Genomic DNA, 19,917 nt, shown 5'->3' with positions numbered 1-19,917 from the left:
AGTACTGTGCTTGTTACATGATCCGAATCAACTTTCCTCTCTGGCATCACAGCTGCAAAAATTGTTTTTCATGCTATCCTCCTGCCCTTCTTTCCATTTCTTCCTGGTCTACATCTACCTCACTTCTGCCACTACCAACAAGCTTAGGAAGTTGTGTAAACACTTGCATAATTTTTAGTGTGCAAACAGGCCTAACAGAATCAGTGGCAAAGTTCAAACATTTGAAGTTCAGCAACTGTGTAATGGCTGAATGGGTGGCAGAGTAGGGGGTTTGGATCAACGTCTTCAAAACTWTTTTTAAACCTGCAACATTTCAGAGGGACAGAAACTCTCCTTACCCATCTTCTGGCATAGAAGGTTGCAAAGTCCTGCACTCTTTGGGTGTAAAGACAACATCAAGATCATCTTCAGGAAAGTCCCCAAGTTCTTCTGCTAGCTCTGAGTCCAAGTTGTTCAGCTGCGTCATCAGGAAGCCTTCAAAATCTACTGGGTCTACTGCATCATAAAAGGAAGGCTGGTGAGAAATAAAGAGGCATTCATTTTAGCAACAGAAGCTTCTTCTTGRTAGTGTAATTTAGGCTTATTTATTTAATTATTGTAATTGTCCCATGATTTGCTACACACTGGAAAAAAWTCTAACCTTCTAATCTAGAAACAAGAAAGGATATAAGAGAGGTGATCAAAATGGCAGTGCTGATGGRCAGGAGATAGCAGACAAAACACACCAGAAAAAACAAGACCAAATCTTGGAAGTACTTCAAGCTGCAGAGCTAAGGACCAACTATAAGCCCTGTGAGGATGCACTCATTTGAGGTGTTGTGCCTGAAAGACACTAGAAATGCTCCGTGCTTTCAACTGCAAACAAAGTTGAGGGCAATGTAGTCAAAATCAAAAGCAATTACTATTTTTCACCTCTGTATGTTAATAGTTTATATAGTATTTGAGTCCTTAATTTACCGTATTTGTCAAGCGTTTGTACAATACCTATGCAAAAGATTACATGGAACTACTAAAGTAATTACTGCAAGTCTTACATATTCCCAATTTCCACAGTACATGGCATTGCACTTCAATAGACACTAGTTGTAACTTGTTACATTTAATCAGCCATTCTTAAACAGAAGGTCTGATCAGAACTAATTTAAACAAGTACAAGCTCTACAATGCATGCATGCTATTAAGCTGTCTGCTTCYATCTGTTTAGTGTCAAAAACAGAGGCAGAAACTCTTGTTTGATTTGGTACCCAGAGATGTTCTACATGCAAATAAATGCCACTTCATACATTAAAAGTGTATGTATCTATGTATAGATAAAACTGAAAATAATTTTACTTGCTATGTAGCYAATAAAAATATCCTGTATATCTTCCAGTTAAGTAGAGAGACTAGATTCTCTTATCAACGATTTTCTTGACAAGTGAAAAATAGCTCTGAAAACTACAACTTTAGAAAACCTATAGTTTATGATCTGTGAGTTCCAGAAAGGTTAATCACAGAAAGAGTGAAGAAAATTATTTGCATTAGAATACTAGCACTGGAACAACTATCAAGCCAGCTATTAAGTCATCCTCGTCTGTAAATTGCACTGATTAGCCCASACACCTTTCATAAGGCTGTTCTCTGAAGCCGCCAGCAAAAAATTCCTCTGTGACACTGCTGATGTGCTGTGGGGAAAAAGGGCACCCCATGTCCCTGCTATCAACATGCCTTTATTTCAATGTTGCTCTACCTATTGTCTCAACCAATGTGCTCCCAAGCTATCCTCCTTACGCCCCAGTGTTCTTCCACACAGAAAAAAATCTGTGGGTCAAAATCAGCAAATCTTCCCTCATTAACACTGAGTCCTGGTCGTGCAAGGCTCTCATGGAAGTCGACCAGAATTTCACCTGAGCAAAAATGACACCACTGCATATCACTGTTATATCTACAACATCAGGATTTTAGCTCAACAGACATTGAGAAATTTTGCAGTTTTTGAAGTATGCAAAGGGACTCAACAGTGGCAAATTTCTCAGTTTAGGAAACATACAAAGGGGCTCAGTCGTGGCAAAGCTCCAGTAAATCTGGACTAAAATGGCTCACAGTATGAGCCAAGTCAGTCACAGCAGATAAGGAGATGCGTTAAAAATGATTAGTTGTGAAATACAAGCTTTGGAACCTTTTTAGCATTCTGGAAATATAAGGTTTTTGTAGAACAAAAATCCAGAAATATCTTGCRGAAAATGAAGTATATTTAGAAGAAATGTGCTGGAAACATCCTGGAGAAGCAAACCAATCTAAACGTCTGAAAAAACCCCAGATGTGGTAACTACTCCTGCAAATAATGTAGTAGAGACCTTTGAACACAACCAAATACCACCCCCTACCCCTGGTTCCCCTTTTAGAGGGAAACTATATTGGTTTCTGCATAAATATCGTCTTAGAGCTCACCCCTCTGTCTGTACATTTAAGGCATGGACTGAATTATCAAAAATATATAAGTTAAGATAGTTTAAGCACTACGTCTGGTTTGCACCTAGTGTAGTGCTGAACATGCCAGATCAATAGCTGTGAATAAACTTTGTTATTTTTTTTATTAATTACTAACATAATACCCTTGAGGCTCACTTACTGTACTGCTAGTGGATAAAATAATGCATGTTAGTGTGCAGATATGTAAATATGTCTATATACAGATTTGTATATCTAAATATATATGAAGGATGTAATAAATAATACATATATAAATATAAATGTATATAACATATATTTAAATCTACTAAAAAAGTAATTCACAGAAAATTAAATTAAAACAGAGATTGAAGTATACAAAGGTATACATCTTTTCAGTTGCTGAAGATGTAATATTTTGCACATAAAATTATTTTGCTTAATGCAATCTAATTTTTGATTAAGCATTGCACTTCCTTTCAGAAGTCACTTCTCCATACTGACAAGTCAAATCCGTTGCATTTCACTGTGTCTTCTTTTTCTAGTTTGTATTAACAATAACCTWTAATCACAAGAAATATACACTTTTGACTATTGCAAATTAGACACAAAAAGATACTGTAGAAAAGGTACTGTAAAAAAAATACTGTAAAAGTAAATGCAGGTGGAGGGTAATGGTGTCCCTAACAACTGGTGCAACTTTTCRAAGAAAACAAAGATAATGATTTAAGTAAGAAGCCAGCACTCTTTTTCGCACATGATAAAAATGTGCAAAACAACTTTCTAYAGAAAATGCCACAAATCATTACTGCAAACATACCTTTTTAAGGATGATGAATTAGAGGCATGTAGTTTGTGACAGCACACAAAATGGCAGCTACGGCGTAATACTTGGTAAATGAGCGTTACCAAGTTTATGGTAGAACAAGCGGTTGTCTGCGTGCAGAAGAAGGGACCTGGCCTCATCAGGCTGAGTAACCACAAGGAACAAGTTAAACCACAGCGCTTCTGATTAAGGAAGTGAGTAGTGGCAGGAGGCCCTGACACAGGAAAAGCAACCGCTTGCATCTAGTGTTCTACATTTTTCACAATCACTGGTGCACAAAGACTCTTCCTGCTTCTACTTATCAGGTCTCACAAAAAGAATTAAAAATTAAAAGGGTAGGGAGAGGGAAAGTGCCAAAATTGCAATCAATTTMATTCATGGCATAGTATGTTTGTGGCATTCCTGTCCTGCTGAAAGGCAGTAAAAAGATGTGACATTTTTTCCCTTTGTCACAAAGGCATTATCATATGATGTGACTTCTTCAGAGCATGATTACACTTGGAAAGCTGAAAATGATTCGGAGACACACAACAGTTGACTCAATTATACCTATGCCAATCGGGACATACTTAGGCATTTCTCACTTAACAAGCAAACTCTACAGCACTAAAAACAGTCCCTGCTGCAAGCTCTGGAAATTGTGTATTAAGTCAAGCTTGTTGAGCCTCTACCTTTTTTTTTTTTTTTTCTTTTGGTTCGTTGATCTGTGCTGGTTTGGACAGGGATGCAGCTGTTTTCTTCATAGTAAATATTATGGGGCTATGTTTTGAATTTGTGCTGGAAACAGTGTTGATAATACAACAATGTTTTCATATTGCTGAGTAGTGCTTACAAAGAGCTAAGGCCTTTTCTGCTTCTCACACTGCCCCACCACCCAGGAGACAGGGGATGCACGAGAAGCCAGGAGCAGACACAGCCAGGACAGGTGACCCCAGATGACCAGAGGATATTTCAGACCACATGGGGTCATGCTCAGTATATAAAACTGGGGGAAGAAAAAGAACCAGCACACAAAGTATTTACTTGAAGTTTCCATCAGGGAAAGAATGTAATATACTCCAACACTTACTAATTAACTCTGATTTTTAAGTAATATGCAGAGGCACTGTCTATACCAGGCTCCAAGGAATGTTCTTAAGTTTCTAAAAAGCATTATTTCCTCAGCTCACCAGGGAGCATTTTTAACAGTTTCTGGTAGAAACCAGTAGAAAGCAAGACAACTTGAGAAGATAATTYAATTTACCCTAAAACCATTAAGCAATGGAGATGCCAAACCTGTGTAAAGAAGATAAACACCAGAACTTACCAGCTGAAGTGTAGAAAAGCCAGGAGTACTTAAGCTTCGTTGGCAGAACTGTGCAAAGCCAGGTTGAAGTGTAAACTGCTTTCTTATTTCTGCAGAGGAGTGCCTTTAATTAAGAAGAGAAAAATCCTTATAATTACAATTTTCCTTGTACAAATTCCAAATGCCAAAGTTTAGCCAATTTAGTCTCCTGTCCCAGTGTTTAGAAATGYATTTTGATATTGGTCTAGACTCCTCTCAGTTTATAGTTGAGGCAAATCTCATAAAACATTTGCGGTCCTATATAATTTAGATTCTGTCACTCTTCCAACAGATTTTCATCATTATATTGCAGCCCTCACAATTGGGAAGGCTATGCAAGGAAGAATAACCTTGCCCTTAAGTGAAGTGTGACTGCAACCTTCATAGCAATACTTGCAGATTCACTTCTGCAAAGCAAAAATACAGGATAATAAAGCAGAGGGAAAAARTTAACATCACCTAAGCAAGTATTTTAATCGATCAAGGGATAAAAAATAAATGGGACTGCTCATGGAACAGCATAAGCCCAGACTTATGCCAATAATGCAGTTTGATGTGAAAAGCCCAAGACAAACCAAAGAAGGAATTAAAAATCAGCCTATACCGTATCAGCGGAATTATTTGAGAAAAAGAAAAACCTTCTTAAATGCCAATTAACTGATTTCCATGGAAGCAGAAAGAGCCCAGTACTGAATTCTTGAGAAATTCCAGGGTGATAATAATGTGCCCAGTCTGAAAATACAGCAATCAGAGTAGCTTGGTCATTTTTCAAGGAAAAGAATCAATTAATATTTAGTATGATTTAGAATAACCAGTTAAAGAATAATCAGCCATAAAATGGTAACAAAACATCTACACCATATTTTGAACACATGAGTGCTCAGGACAAGACTTTCAAAACAAGATGCAGCTATTCAGATTCCAAATAAAAATAGCCTACAGCCCAGCAGGGCAGTCAAATGGGACACAGGAAAATATGGAGGTAAGAAGACACTCCCTTCCATATGAGACTCTTTTCAACTCCAGCAAGTATTAATAGGCATCTTAGAATTACAAGATATCATGGACAGTTTTGCCTGTTTGTTCTGCACCTTCTCTCCTCTGTGGCCTCTCATTTCCTATGACTACCATACCTATTCTGTGGCACTTACTACTGCTTTTCTTAACAAACATGACAAAACCCTAAATTTCACTTAATATATTTCTATTCATGTTAAGACACAGGCAGCTCACTGAAAGTATTGCAGCTATCAGAGGTATTAAGTCTGATTAAGAAAAATAATAAACACATAAATGAGAGTAGTTKCTTTTAGGTTAAAAGGCCATGCCTGGTGTGAGTGTGACATTGTTCCAATCTGAAGGCAGCAGCAACTGCAGACAGAACAAAGAAAGTTACAGAGAAAATAAAGAGATCCATTTGGAAGAGAATTTCCTACTCATCAGTAGTATTCAAAAAATCAGAAATTAGATATTTTAAAGGTTATTCAATGATTACATAAGCAAGAAGCCATGTAGGGAAAAGTAATGAAGTATGTGCATTGCTTAGATTATCTTCGACCCATTTTAAAAATAAAATATGTTTGTATATGAGGGTTATTGTTACTCAGTTTCTCACTGCAAATAATGATGCAGGTACAAAATTCAAATTATTCAAAATTATTATTTTATTGCAAATGGAATCAGTTTCTATCTGTGTAGAAGTATCTGTTACTGATGGAAATACGGGAAGTACCAGCAGATGTTGGCTTAATGTATGTACAAACTGTGTTGCAGTCTAGTGCAGAAGTTGCTGCTCTAAACAATGATATATCTCTAACTTATATCCAATATGGGGTTATCAGACACTTTAAAGAGGAAATTATATGAATTTTCAGTGTGAAAGAGGAAGCACACATATAGATGAGGAGCCAAATTTGCTGCCTGTTAAAAGCCTGGGCAAACTCAGCTAATGGAGRGCAAATACAGTTCTCAAGTGCACTGACATCAGTTCCAGTGTCTCACCAACAGACACTACCTGTAAACTAAATCAGTCCAGTGGATGACAAACCTTGTAATCAGTAATGGTGACTTGCACATAAGAATTGTTCCATTGACTGACTTTGTAGTTTTGCTATGACTGAAGAAAGAAAGTACAGTAAGAATTGACAGAAGAAAGCAAAATTTGTTTGAAGCAACTCAGAAATTATTGTGTAGCTCTATTAGGATTAGATAAAGGAAAGTCACAGCTGCTAAATGACACTAAACCAAAAGCACAAGTTAACCACACCAACATGGAGAAAAGGTGGATGTAACAGTCAGAGATCAGCATGGAAACTTTTGAAAACTTGAGAACTAAGGTGGAAACAGAGGTCCTTCTAGATGGCTCTTTGATAAAGCCAGCATGGCTGTAGTCTATGATATGCCTGTTTTCTGATCAAACATCTGCTTTGAGCACTGTTAGTACACCTTCAGAAAAACATTAATTCACATTCATTTAGAGCATGTCATGTCTTAAGCTTTCATGGAGGCTGCAGTCCATCTGTGTCTGGCTATACTTTTAATCTCCTTGTCTATACAATGAGTCTGTCAGATTCTGAGGAGAGCTTTATAGTCATCCTTATCTGCAACAATGGTCTATGTGCTAAAAAACAAGGAAAGAAGGCAAGTGGTTAAGGATGAATGCAAAGCAGCCACTGAAAAATCTGAGAAAAAATCCTGTGATTTCCATTCAATTGAAGCAAGGGGACCATGAAATTGCATGTAACATTAAAATGTGCRTCACCTTAGACCTGCCTGTTTATTCATAGTCTGATGATGAAGAGCGGGGTGGGCAACTAGCAAATGTGGATTGCAGTAAATTCTGGTCCAAAAGGTTTTGCAATTATTGGTATATTATTAGGAGATGATAAACAGCCAGTATGGATTTATCCAAGGGCAGTCACATAAAACCAATTCTAATGCTTTTCTGTGGTAGTTTAACTGGCTTAGCGAGGCTCTTGACACTGTCCCTCATGACATTCCTATAAGCAAAGCAGAGACTGGCTAGATGGAATCATTACAGCTGGTTCCAAAAGTATATTCAAGGCATAGTCATCAATAGTTCAAAAGAAGATTGCAAAGAAATTTTACTGTGAGAAGCAGGTTAATTTTTTCTCAACCTAGTTCCAGGCCATTCTTTATTTTATAACATGGACGATACAGGAAACAGAGGACTAAAATCTGGGGATCACATCAACCTAGGAGGAATTGTGAGTTTTTTAGAAACAGTGTGAAATYAGCACAGCTTGATTCAATAAAAATGAATGTAAATCACTAAACTAAGGAAAAGAAAAAATCAGCTGCAAAAAAACGAGTAAGTGAAATCAACTGTCAAAAGAAATAGCCATGTCACAGAAGAGTCACTAACAGAGTATACTGGGACACTTTGCAATAAAATGCCAGAAGTGAGGAAAAAGCAGTATTTCTGTTAATTTAAGCCAATGAGACATGCTTAGACTGATGTATGCTCTTATAACACCACAGAGTAACAGGCAATMAAATTCAAAAGGCTTCAAAAGACAGCAGTGAGAAGGCTAAAATTTTTGGGAAGAATGACCCAGGAGGAAAGACAGAAAAAAMCAGATCTGTCACAAAACCACTTGACAGGAGACTGCAGTTGTCCTTGACTATGTGAAAGATAGCAATATGTAAAGAAAATGGTGAGCATCTCCATAGAATGAAAATGAAGTAATGTGCTTAAATTGAAGCAAGAAAGCTCTAGTAAGCTATTAGGAAAGAAGCTCCCACTGCAACAGCAGCAGGACACTAAAAGTATCCTGAGGAAACCCATCAATGTTGTGGCAAAACCATTCTCCATTATATTTGTAAAATCATGATGGTTAGGGGAAACCACAGCTGACTGAAAAAAGGAAAACACTGCTCTCATTTTTAAAAAGGGGAGAAAAGACCACAGGGGCAACCACAAACTAGTGAACCTCCCCTCTGTGCCTGGGAAGATCATGGGRGATCCTCACGCAAGCAATGTCAAGGCCACATGCAAGACAAGGAGCTGATCCAAGGCAGCCAGCACAGCATTACTAAGGACAAATTGGGCTTGACCAGCCTGGTGGCCTCGTATGATGGAATGTCTGCAATGATGAAAAACGAAAGACCCACYGATGTCACATACCTAGGTTTCTGCAAGGCCTTTGACACTGTCCCACGTAATAGTTTATCTCCAAGTTGGAGAGCCATGGCTCTGATGCRTAGACTACTCAGTGGATAAGGAATTGACTGGATGGCTGTTCCTTTTCACTAATGGAAAATAAAGAGGTGTAGATTCTACAGAGATCACTGCTYAATTCACAGTTTGTAAGCGCTCAATTTTAAGCATTCTAAATGGCATATAGGAAGATACTGAAAATCTGTAGGGAGATGGCAGATGACAACAACCTAAGGATTTTCTGGATTTGAGGTCCTTGGCTGAACCACAGTGTTGGAGCAACATTACACGAATTGGAACTCATTGTTCCACACTGTGATGTCCTGGCCCCTGAATGATGATGACATACTTCCCTGGTGCAATTCTTGAAAACACTGGACCTCACCAGATGCCCTGATCCACCCAGATAGAACTGGAGAGTAGCCAAATAACCAGCCAAAATAAAACCCAAACCCAAAACTGGTGCTGCTCAATCTGAATTTCATCAGTGCCTGTCCCAGAGGTAGACATAAACCTCCAGCAATTGCTAACAAACAGTTGAGACAGTCTGCATTTCACAAATACTCTCCAATGCAAAGCCTACAGTTTGCATAATATATTAAAACAGTGTAACAAGAGTTACAGACTACACCTGCAGGTTTCTTAAAATTAAAATCATCCTGTAGGTTAAATTCTGGAATGGTTCTCAGGGAAGAGCTCCTTGAAGGATCGGGAGCTTGGAGATTTAAATTATTGGCTGGGCCCAGATGAAGTCCAGAAAGGAAGATGAAACAGCCATTTATTTTCTCCCTCTAACGTAAGTTAGATCAGTAGTTGAACACTGCTAGTTTTATAATTAAAATTACATGAATGCTTATAATGCATAAGGCTGGCTCTGTAGTTTCATTGTAAGTTCTGCTCAATGATATAGGTCTTTGAAATATGTCAATTAAAAGTAYGCACAATGGGTATTTGTTAGTATGTACAGAATATGAAAATTTAACAGAAAACAACAATTTAAAAATAAAAGAGAAAGAGTTTTAAAGATCACTTATTAACTGAAAATCAGAAACTTCATGAGAAAAAGCCTAATTTTAGAAGTATGTGTCACATGCCTACTGAATTAAGTTCTCCAAAGTTACTTACTGTTAGAAAGGAGGCAGAAAGAGTAATCCTTAACAACCTTACAATCCCTTCCAGCAGACTGAGGAACAGTGAGTTATCTTCTGCAAGAGCTGCATACACAATTAGATAGTAAGGAATGATGAAAAAAAAAAAAAAACACATAAAAAGAGACTCCAAGAACTATCCCCAAANATAAAAAGAGACTCCAAGAACTATCCCCAAAGACAGAGAAAATTCACATTTAAATGTACACAGATGGCAGAATCATAAAACAAATGTAGAAACTTTTACTTAACAGGTAAAATATTCAGTCTTCATTACTCTGAGGAGTAATCCCTTTCATCTGATACTGGCAGAGAAAATTCACAACCAGCTTTTGTTCTTTTCTGAGCCTAAGATGGATCTTCTCTAGTTACAACTGAAAACAAGCAACTAAAAAGTTCTAGAAGAGAAAAATATAACAATTACCTACCGCTCTCCTTCACTCCCACACACAAACACACAGAAAGTTTTGGGCAATGATCCAGATCTTTAACTAGCAAATATGGGAATCTCGCTTAGATCTCCTTTTCTTACTGCCAGTGGAACTGCCTGTTTTTCTTCTAAGTTTCTAATTAGTCCTTAAGGCACCAGAGCTCTACTTTGTTAGTCACTGTTTACAGCAGTGGTCGATCTGAACTGCTGCTGTTTCCTTGTTGGCTCGGGGAGGCTGTACACCCTCTGGCACACACCCACTTTGGGGTCTACCACATTAAGACTCTATATCAGCTAAAGSAATAAAGATCCTATTCAAGACAGTTGAAATTTAACAACAATCTTCTTACAAGGGATGGTGTGGGAACAAAGTAAAAAATCTAGAAGAGGAAATTGTTGACTTCATTATGCTGTCAGCTTGTTACAAAGTAAAATGGGCAAGAGCTCAATTTTTATTTTTGTCCCAGGTCATGTTTGATATTTATTCAGTGAAGATTTTTCTCTGGCTTTCTGTTTTGCTGTTTCTCCCTCGGGAAGAGACATGAGCACAGATAAAAATTGATTTTCTAATCCTGGCCTTGCAAGGAAACCAAATACTATGATTTAGTCCTGATGAACAATGTTTTATGCACTTTTTAATCACTGTATGGATAATATGTAATAGCGACGATATAACATTTGAGAAGACAGTGTATATGCATTATTCACTGTTTGGCTCTTGCAATGAAAGTGGTCTTAGTWATTATGTTTTATATTATAGTTTACTGGTACCTCCTGGAAAGCAGGGAGTACAAATCAGTCTCATGTGTCATCCTATTATAGRCTTAGACTGATCATGGTAGGTAGTTTATATATGCAATAGAAAATTTGCAATTAATATCTCATATGATGCTAATTAATGATGCTAACAGAAGATAAATACATGTGAAAATACAGAATTCTTCTGTTGTCTCTGTAGCCTTAAAATCTATCATCACACAGCAACATATACACAAGTCTKTCATTCTGAATGGATTAACCTCAATCTCTCTAAGGACAATTTTCTGTCTTTGGCTCAGAACACTCTCTGCTTGAAGTACTAAAGTTCACATTAGTGCCTCATTGCTTTTTCTTCAGTTGAGACGTCTGAAGAAATGCTTTATAACAAATGTGCCCCTAAAGTGTCCAGAAGACCATACAGGTTATATTCCATTGCAAAACGTTATGGTTAGGGCCTCGCTCCTTTTTTTTTTTTCCTTTCTTTTTTTTTTGGTTTTCATTAAAAGTCTTCCAAAGACATAGATTCTCTACAATAACAGTGATATTGATAATCTCAAAACCATTAATGATTGTATGTGCCATCCTTCCTTTATACTGTGGTTTGAAAGTAATAGAATAATGTTAGTTTACTCTTAGTTTTTTGTCTTGTCTGCACTGTTCCACTGTGTGTTCCATCACAACAGAGTGATTATGAAATAAGTGTAAGATTTCCACTCCAGCTCATTCTCCATCTGAGTTTCCAAAGGCTCCACTAAGAAAATGCCACAGTAATAGTGATAATTTTGYAAAACCTGTATGTACCAAGTTTAACAGTTCTTTTGCTTTGTTTTGACTTTTTTACCAAGAAACAATTATGGATACTAAGTGGAAAAAGTCAGACATTAATAACAATAATATATAATATTAAAATAAAGACCATGTAYTTGTTATTCAAAGGAAATTATTTTTGCTCCTATAGGGTTGTTTTTATCTTTTTTTTATCAAGGTCAAGGTGAAGTTTTTATCCACTGGAAAAAATGTGGCTGTCAACTTCAAATCAATTCATATATTCACAAAAGGGTCTTTAATACTGCGTACACGAAAAGCAAAAGGAGRAGATAAGGCAAATGAGACAGAAGTGGAAAAATAATTTGTGTTAATATTTTGGCCCCTCATTTCCTAAGATTTGTGGAGCTTCAGTGTGACTTTTCTGGCATGGGAAAATCATGGATTTTTTTTTTCCCAGTCACTTCTTAGAACAACAGTTTTTTTTCTTCAGAGCTATGTTGAACTCGAAAAAGTAGGATCATTTACTAGGACATATCCCTGAAAAAAAATTGGCCCAATTTCAAGCACATGGAGAGGTACTGCTATTTCTAGAACAGGGAATTTTGATTCAACTTCAGTGGAAGCCAAAGCAGTATCTAAGATACTTTTAGAAGCTGGATCTTTTGCTCACTCTTAAAAATAAGAATGTTCACARAATTTGGCATATATTGACAAGTATTGTTAAAAATAATATATTTTCCAATCTGCTGGTTATCTTTACATGTACAAATTTCATYATTACACACACTCTCACAAACATATTTGGATGATTTTATATTGTAAATTACAAACTCAATTTCACCTAAAGATTTATCTGGAAAATTTCATGCTTGGAGATATGCTAAATCTTACTCAATGTTCTAAACGTAAGGTCTTGATACTATTATTGTTGTAAAGCTCAAATCACATGACAATTGAAATAACATATGCTCTTTCTTAATGCCATTTCCTTGACTTCAGGGAAAACTCTAATATTGAAGCCAGGTGTGCTGACTCCTTATAAAAGATCTCCGTAGTACCAAAGCTCAGAAAACTTGTGATTCATCAAGTGCAAGTGTAATTCTATATTCTAAMACTCATGAGGAAAGGTATTATGGGCTTTTTGTTATGAACTTGGCCCACCAGTTGATTATTTTTCTGTAACTCTATTTATGATGGGAAACGTTTAGTGTAATTGTGTTCTCAGATAAGCATGTTCACAGACAACCCTTCTTCCTACTGCCACAGTTAACAATATAGTCTTGTATGGATTTCTCAAATCAAACTAAAAAAAAGTCAAATCAGAATAGAAAAAAAGGACAACAACACAGGTTTGTGCATATGAACTGTAACTTTTAATGGCCACAAAACCCCAAAATGGTAGACAGTATAAAATACAACATTAAATGTTTCTTTCTTGCTGGCTTTCACTTCATATTTGAAAGTAAAACCATTTGGARCAATGAATAAGAAATATTTATATACAGGACCTGGTGGACATAAAAATGTGTCTTATTTGTATCTACATTTTCCTTTGGTAAGCTTAGGATTTCCTTCATTCTACGAAAAAAAAGCTCATCGTAAATTGCAGCCRAGACTTAACCATGCAACAAAGATGTCTGAAGTCTGGAGGGTTATAAGGTCTTAAAAAATGATTTAGAAATGCTTTTCTGAGCTTTTCTGCTCAGAGCCTAAAATCTATTTCGAGCTCAGCAACCATCTTCCAGAGAAAAAGCAAAAATCCCACTACTCTAACCATGTAACAGGAATTATTAGAACTGTGTTCAGTGATTGCACAGATAAACAATCACTGCATAATACCATTCTTAAAAGAAATGTAATAGAAAATAGATGGTTACATTTTGAACACTATTTGAGTTATTCAGTATGCAGTTAGAGAGCTTCCCAGCTGTCTATAACATCTGTCTCAACTGTAACAACAATATTCTGCTCACACGACCAACCGTTCTCTAAAGAGACTGTTTCYACAGCTGCCAACCAGCTGATAAAAGTGTACACTTAGTATTACTAAGCCTATCTTTCCTCCACTTCTAATTTTGCACAGAGATATGGCTGGCTGGGCCTCTGTCATCAGCCTCCTACTTAACTGGCTACTATCACCTTGATTGTATGGCAGGCAGACTACTGCAGAAAGGTAATCAATAAAAACAAAGTCACTGTAAATAACCAAAGGCACCAGTACCCACTAAAAAGTAGTTAAGAGGGCATTTTCTTGCTCTTTCGTTTCTACTTCCTAAAAGTTAGATGTATTTTAGGCACGAAATGTCGCAATCTTTCACAGAGTATGCCAGAGGAAAGGTCTTTTGGTCTTTGTGATGGACACTTGGATGCCAAATGTAGTTAAGAGCATCATCCTGAATAATCTTGCCTTTGAAAAATTAGGTGATACTTACAGGAATCTCTAAAAACAATATAGAAGTAATACCGTATGGCACAATCTAGACAYATGGTGTTGCTTTCCTCTTCAGCTTACTCCTGTAATTGATTTACAATCCACTTCTGCTAGAGAAGGAAGAAATATTCATGCAGTTCCCCATCAGAATTAGAAACAAATTAAGGACATGCATAAAGCTTTGGACAGACAAACATGACTTTGCACATTGCTTGGGTTTTTTTATTATTTTTGTGCTTGAATAAAACATGACTGCTTGGAATCCAAGTCTAGTCCATAATAAAAAACGTAGCTATGTTTCTCCTTTCATGCAGTTGTCTATCTTATGGCCTGCAGACACACTCTAGCACATAYAGTCTACAACAAGGCTTACTCCCAGGTACCATTCAACAGGCTGTGTGGATGCAGACAGGCTTTGATACAGCTGATCTTAAATGCAATAATTACCAGTACCAGAATGTGAAATGCAAATCAGCTGATACTAGTTTGAATTATACACAGTGACCAGCCAAAGAGTATACTGCACAAGTTTGTGGTTTGCTCAAATGTGGTTGTAAAACATTTCTAGAAGTACTGCACTGACATAGATTTCATCTAAATTTGATTGCTCACTGGAAACACCCTAGAAAAGGCAAATTAACTTCCTTAAGAGCAGACAAAAAGATAACTTCACAGGCATTAGGAAGTTACCACCATTAACTTTAGAGGCATTTCCAATTTACAATATATTGTAATCCTTTAATATTCTTGGCTTAGTGGTAGATTTAGAAGATCATTATTCCCACAATTTACATCTCTCCCTTGGAGTGGAGGAGTATCTGTAAAAATGTCCCAAAAGATGAGAGACAGGTCAGTCAGTATATGTAGGGAAAGAGCCATCAGAGACTTTCAATGGTTATTTAGTTGTTCACGTGCTGTGAACCTTCGTAACTGATACAACAGGGATGAAACCACAGGATCAAGTCCTTATCTTTCCTGCTCCCTTAAACTGGGAGGGATTCTTGATTTAGAATAGCAGGTAGGTGGAAGGTAAAGCACCTATGTASAGAGGCTGAAGTGTGGACTGCTCTTTAAGAGTGGCATCTGAAATAGCGGAGCACCCTCTTCTCTCCCTCCTCTTCACCTCCTTTAGAGCACGTACAATGTATTCCTTATGCTGAATACAAATGCAGAAGACACCAAGACAATGGTGTTACAACAAGCAAGGAGAAAACAGCCTGAACTAAAGAGAGATAAGATGAAAACTCAACATGTATATCCCATGCAATTCTCCAAAAGATTTAAAAAAATAAATCTCATCTATTTTTCTSTAAGTCCTAGAAAAATGCTTTTTTACTATAGATTGTTACTTACCATTGCTATACCTAACATATTAAACACACCTTAATTTTTCTCTTTTATCTGCTACATTTAATATTCTGTGTACCACTATTACTCCACATTTGTATTCATGTGTAAATGAAATTTTTATATTTACTACGTAAATATATTGTGCATACAAAAGACTGAGGTTCTTTCTGCAGCTTATTTCATATATTTAGAGGCTGAGAAGAAAATATAATGAAAATACAATGGAGTCTCAATGTTTTTAAGTAATTAACATGTTATTATATCCATATAACAAGGCTTTTATTGAAATTCAGTCAAAAGATGGTGGCCTCAGGCCCATAGAGGGATTGCCCTGAACATAAGTCTACTATTAGAGTATATAGGAAATGGTCTGTACTGCCACTAAGACAATTTTTGCACTGCACTTGACTCCTCCATAACAGMCCTAGTCATTAATGGTAAATTCATGTAAATCTTCAGACCTGAAACTGGACGATATAATATTTAAATTGGCCTTTTCATTTAGGTAAAAGTAATTTAAATGCATAGTCATCATTAATGTAAAATGGAATTACTGGCACAATTTGAGAATTTTGTATGACTAATTAATGTAGGCTTTTAAAATTTTGAAATCTTTAGCTAAATGGCTCCTTTATTATTGATGGTGTGGGTTTGTTGTTCTTTTTAAAATAAGTCTATGCATGTAAACTTCTCCTTGAGTTCATGTCTTAAAACTAGAACAGGAAAAGCAAACTTTGTTTCACAACTGGGCAATTTCAGGGACAAGGAAATGAAATTACAGAAACCAATGTTGAAAATTTCTTATACAACACTTGTGAAATTCAGACAACAGAWGCCTGTAGAGGCAGTTGAGTATGCTGTTGGGAGGGTTTTTAATGACAAGTTATATGGCTGAAAGTTAAGTGATATGTTACAGACCTGCATTGCGATTCTTGATAACTTTCTGTTTTGCAATTTGTGTTGTGGAATTGTTTCAAATGTATGGCATTGGTGACCAGGGCCTCAGCTAGGTGCTTAGAGCACAATTTTCTTCACTTGAAGTCAAAACAAATAACTACTTCTACAAGACCTGTGTGAAAAGTAAGACAGTAAATTGCACTGGATAAACTAAAATAATAAAAATAGAGAATATCTTCTGTTTTGTTTATTCTAACTGCTGAGACAAACTGATTAAAATTCAGCTTTTCAGATTGCTCAAACTTACATTGCTCAACTGGTACATCTTAGAGCCCACTCTTCTAGCAATGGTGAGTTGCTTTTTCCTCAGTGGTTTACAAAATTATTTTTTAACTTCCTTGATTCCTGGGTATGAATACTGTGATTGAAGTAAGTAGACGCACATTGCACAATCTGGATATCTTCTAATTACTATCTTGAACTAAACTCAGCAAKGACAATCTGGCTTTTTGTGTCCCATACTGGCTTCCAGCTGTCTGACTTGAGGGACACTAAAAACTTGTTTCTTCACTTCTGCATATGAAACGAACATCATTATTCATAAAACCTATCATATTAAAACAGAAGGAACTACTCACATACATGCATTAAAAACATATGTGCAAGTCTTTGCAGGATTAAAAAAAGGCAGGAAGCAACAGGTTGGGGCAACAGACACCAGATGGGTGGAAAGAAGAATAAAGTGATAGGAAAACATGGTTACGTGGGCAGTTGCACTCACAAGTTTGAAGGCATTTGAAGGCATTTGAAGGCATTTGAAGGCCCGTTTTTAAAGTTTGACCTAGCTCTAAACAGAAGTGTTGCTTGTCATTTAACAGCTATTCCTGAACCATCTGCAACTCCAGTGCTCATGAACTCACACAAAGAGGACAAAGAGGGAGGAAAAAAAGTGCTGAGTTTTCCATGTAAATTTGTAGCGAATGTAAAGTAATTACACCGGTAACATRCTAACTTCTGTAAATGATGCCTTGGCACTGATGTCCAACTTTCACTACAAATTGCATTTTGAAGCAGTAAAGTCAGGAACTATGAAGAAAAAAATGTTACAGCTGTAAATAAGCCTTACCGTCAAGAAAGCTAACACACTGAAAATTACTTAAAAAAATCCAAAACACAACATTAAAAATGCTTTTTGCAAGATGCATCACTCTTCTGTCAGCAGAACCAAGTGCACTGGAGTRATGTAAAAACATCCTGCTTCTTTTAAAGAAAGGGGGACAAAATACCCTTCTAGAAAATATCTATTATACTGTATAAAAGAGAATATCCATACTCCCAAAATAAAAAGGCACACTGTTAAGTCAGAATCATATTCCGAATAAAATAAATTTCAACATTTAACTTGCTATGAAAAACACAGAATATTTCACTATTGATTAAAAAGAAAAAGAAATTTAAAAAAATGTAACAGCAATTTGATTTCACAATTCTTACTAGTAAAACTTTTGTGAACCTTCATGAAATGAACTTGAACTAATCATTATGTCTCCATTACTTTGTAAGGCCTTAATCACAGAGATGAACAGTGACCATCACCACAGCTAGGGAGAGCTGCCAGAAAGCTGACCCTAAAAATAGAAGGAAAGAAAATAGCTCAAACCCTGTAAATATCAGCTAGTTATGATTTCTGTTCAAGCAAGTCCCCAAATAACCAGGAATTGTGACATGATGCTCTCATGAGCTGCTCATCTGATGGCTTCCAAATATGATGTCTCACTCTTGTGAATATTCCATCATAAATTTAATATATATTCCCAAAGGATACAGAAAGGTACTCTGATGCATAATCTGCCATGAGAAAGGCACATCACAGAGGAGCTAATTTTATCCTCCCTCACTGCAAACCCCATGTATTCCTTGTTGAGGAGGTGGAGTTTCTCTGCATACGTTTTTCTCTGGCACAGAGACTTACCCTCAGTTTATATTACCATTATGCTATTTGTTCTTATAATGTGTTAGCAAACTCAGGTACCTGGTACTTACATCAACACCCTGAAAACAAAGTTTTTGTCTCAGATGACAAGACTCTTGAAAAGGAGGCTTGTTTTCTCCTTTAACCTAACAATATGAAAATAATTGTCTTGGTTTCTTACTGCCAGTACAGAGCACAGACCAACTGAGAGTCAGCACTTCCTTGGGAAAAGACACCAAAGTCCATAAGACAGCACATTTTGCCTCAAGAGTGTGGTGTTCCAACAGCTGAATTCTGATTTATGTGGTTTAGGATGGGAATGTGGGACGTAGACATAGTTTCAGCCATTGGGGGATTTTTCCTTTTTATAGATGAAGGAATGAAAAAAAAATCCCAGAGATGTATGTCATTGCCGTATTGATGACCTACATAAACTCCTCATTTCCCAGGAGTACTGATTTAGGGGGATCCGGTAATTTTGATATTTCTTGTGAAGAGAAACCTCAAGCCTCCCCCCCTCCCACCCCCTCCGTTGCCAGTGAGCGACCCCTCCAAAGAACTCGGAACTTATTCGGACAGAGCAGACGGGGAACAAACTCCTGAGGTGGACGTCACSTCCCTGCCGGAGCACACGGACAGACAGCCGGCTTCGTCCGAGTACCCTTCATTAGAGCAAACCATACTGCACAACTGCAGCGGGTCTCTGGATGATTGCCCGTCGAAGGCTGGCTAGTCCAGCTATCTGGAGCTGTCAGATGGCTCTCCGCTCCGCTCCGGGGGTCTCCAGGGGAGGAGCCGTCCCGCCCCTGCTCCCGCCGCCCGGCTGTTTGCCTTGGCCGGGCTAAGACTGGCGAGGGATGGTTGCCGGGTATGAGGAAAGCCGCTTACCTGTTGATTTTCAGGGCGAACGCCCTCCTGTCTGCGGCAGGTAACGTCGCCATACAGGCGAGCAGCCGGGGTGTCGGCTGCCGACGAGGACCGAGTCTGGCTGTACGCACGAAGGACGGCTTTATTTAATTAATTTATTTTTCTTAATTGCATGCTCCGGGCTAAAAACCCGACGAACCGTTGACAGTTCTGGGTGGTAACTTCCGCATTTCACCTTCCTCACCGAAATTGGCTGGAGTGGGAGGGATCTGCCCTGGTGCACAGCAGGCTGCTCACCCTGCCGCGTCTGCCCCRCCGCTGGCACCACCCAGCCCGGCGTCCCGCGTGTTCACAGGGCTTCCGCCGCCTGCCCGCCGCGGCCAGGGCGCCCACGGGCACCGGGGCAGAGCAGCAACTTCCCCTCCCTCCTTTACAGAGGCGAACCCCRAGCCGCCCGTGGGCATTTTGGAGGGAAGCAGCTGGGAAGGCAAGTGCATGGACCAGAAGGGAAGGCACCGTTTACATCTGAACGCGC

The 19,917-nt window shown here is 37.8% G+C and overlaps 1 protein-coding gene across 4 annotated transcripts in view; it reads right to left on the bottom strand.

Moving 5' to 3' along the window:
• The window catches only part of DOCK8 (dedicator of cytokinesis 8), an 84,104-nt gene extending 64,454 nt beyond the window's left edge, over nucleotides 1-19,650 (bottom strand). For 2 of the 4 annotated variants that reach the window (XM_057381349.1, XM_057381350.1), the window contains exons 1-3: nucleotides 19,404-19,650; nucleotides 4,563-4,665; nucleotides 339-514 (exon numbers count right to left, since the gene is read on the bottom strand). In XM_057381349.1, the coding sequence (XP_057237332.1) occupies nucleotides 339-514; nucleotides 4,563-4,665; nucleotides 19,404-19,456 (332 nt within the window). In that variant the 5' untranslated portion in view covers nucleotides 19,457-19,650. Of the gene's footprint in view, nucleotides 1-338; nucleotides 515-3,250; nucleotides 3,327-4,562; nucleotides 4,666-19,403 lie in introns of those variants that run through there. The other 2 variants (XM_057381352.1, XM_057381351.1) reach the window with 2 other exon arrangements.
• Between the last annotated feature and the right edge of the window lie 267 nt (nucleotides 19,651-19,917).

Source organism: Malurus melanocephalus, unplaced genomic scaffold (assembly GCF_030028575.1).
Source record: "Malurus melanocephalus ecotype Western Australia unplaced genomic scaffold, MMel_1.1 scaffold_506, whole genome shotgun sequence".
Taxonomy (NCBI): Eukaryota; Metazoa; Chordata; class Aves; order Passeriformes; family Maluridae; genus Malurus; species Malurus melanocephalus.
The sequence above is the reverse complement of the archived record's forward strand: the minus strand, read 5'-3'. Positions and strand labels throughout refer to the sequence as shown.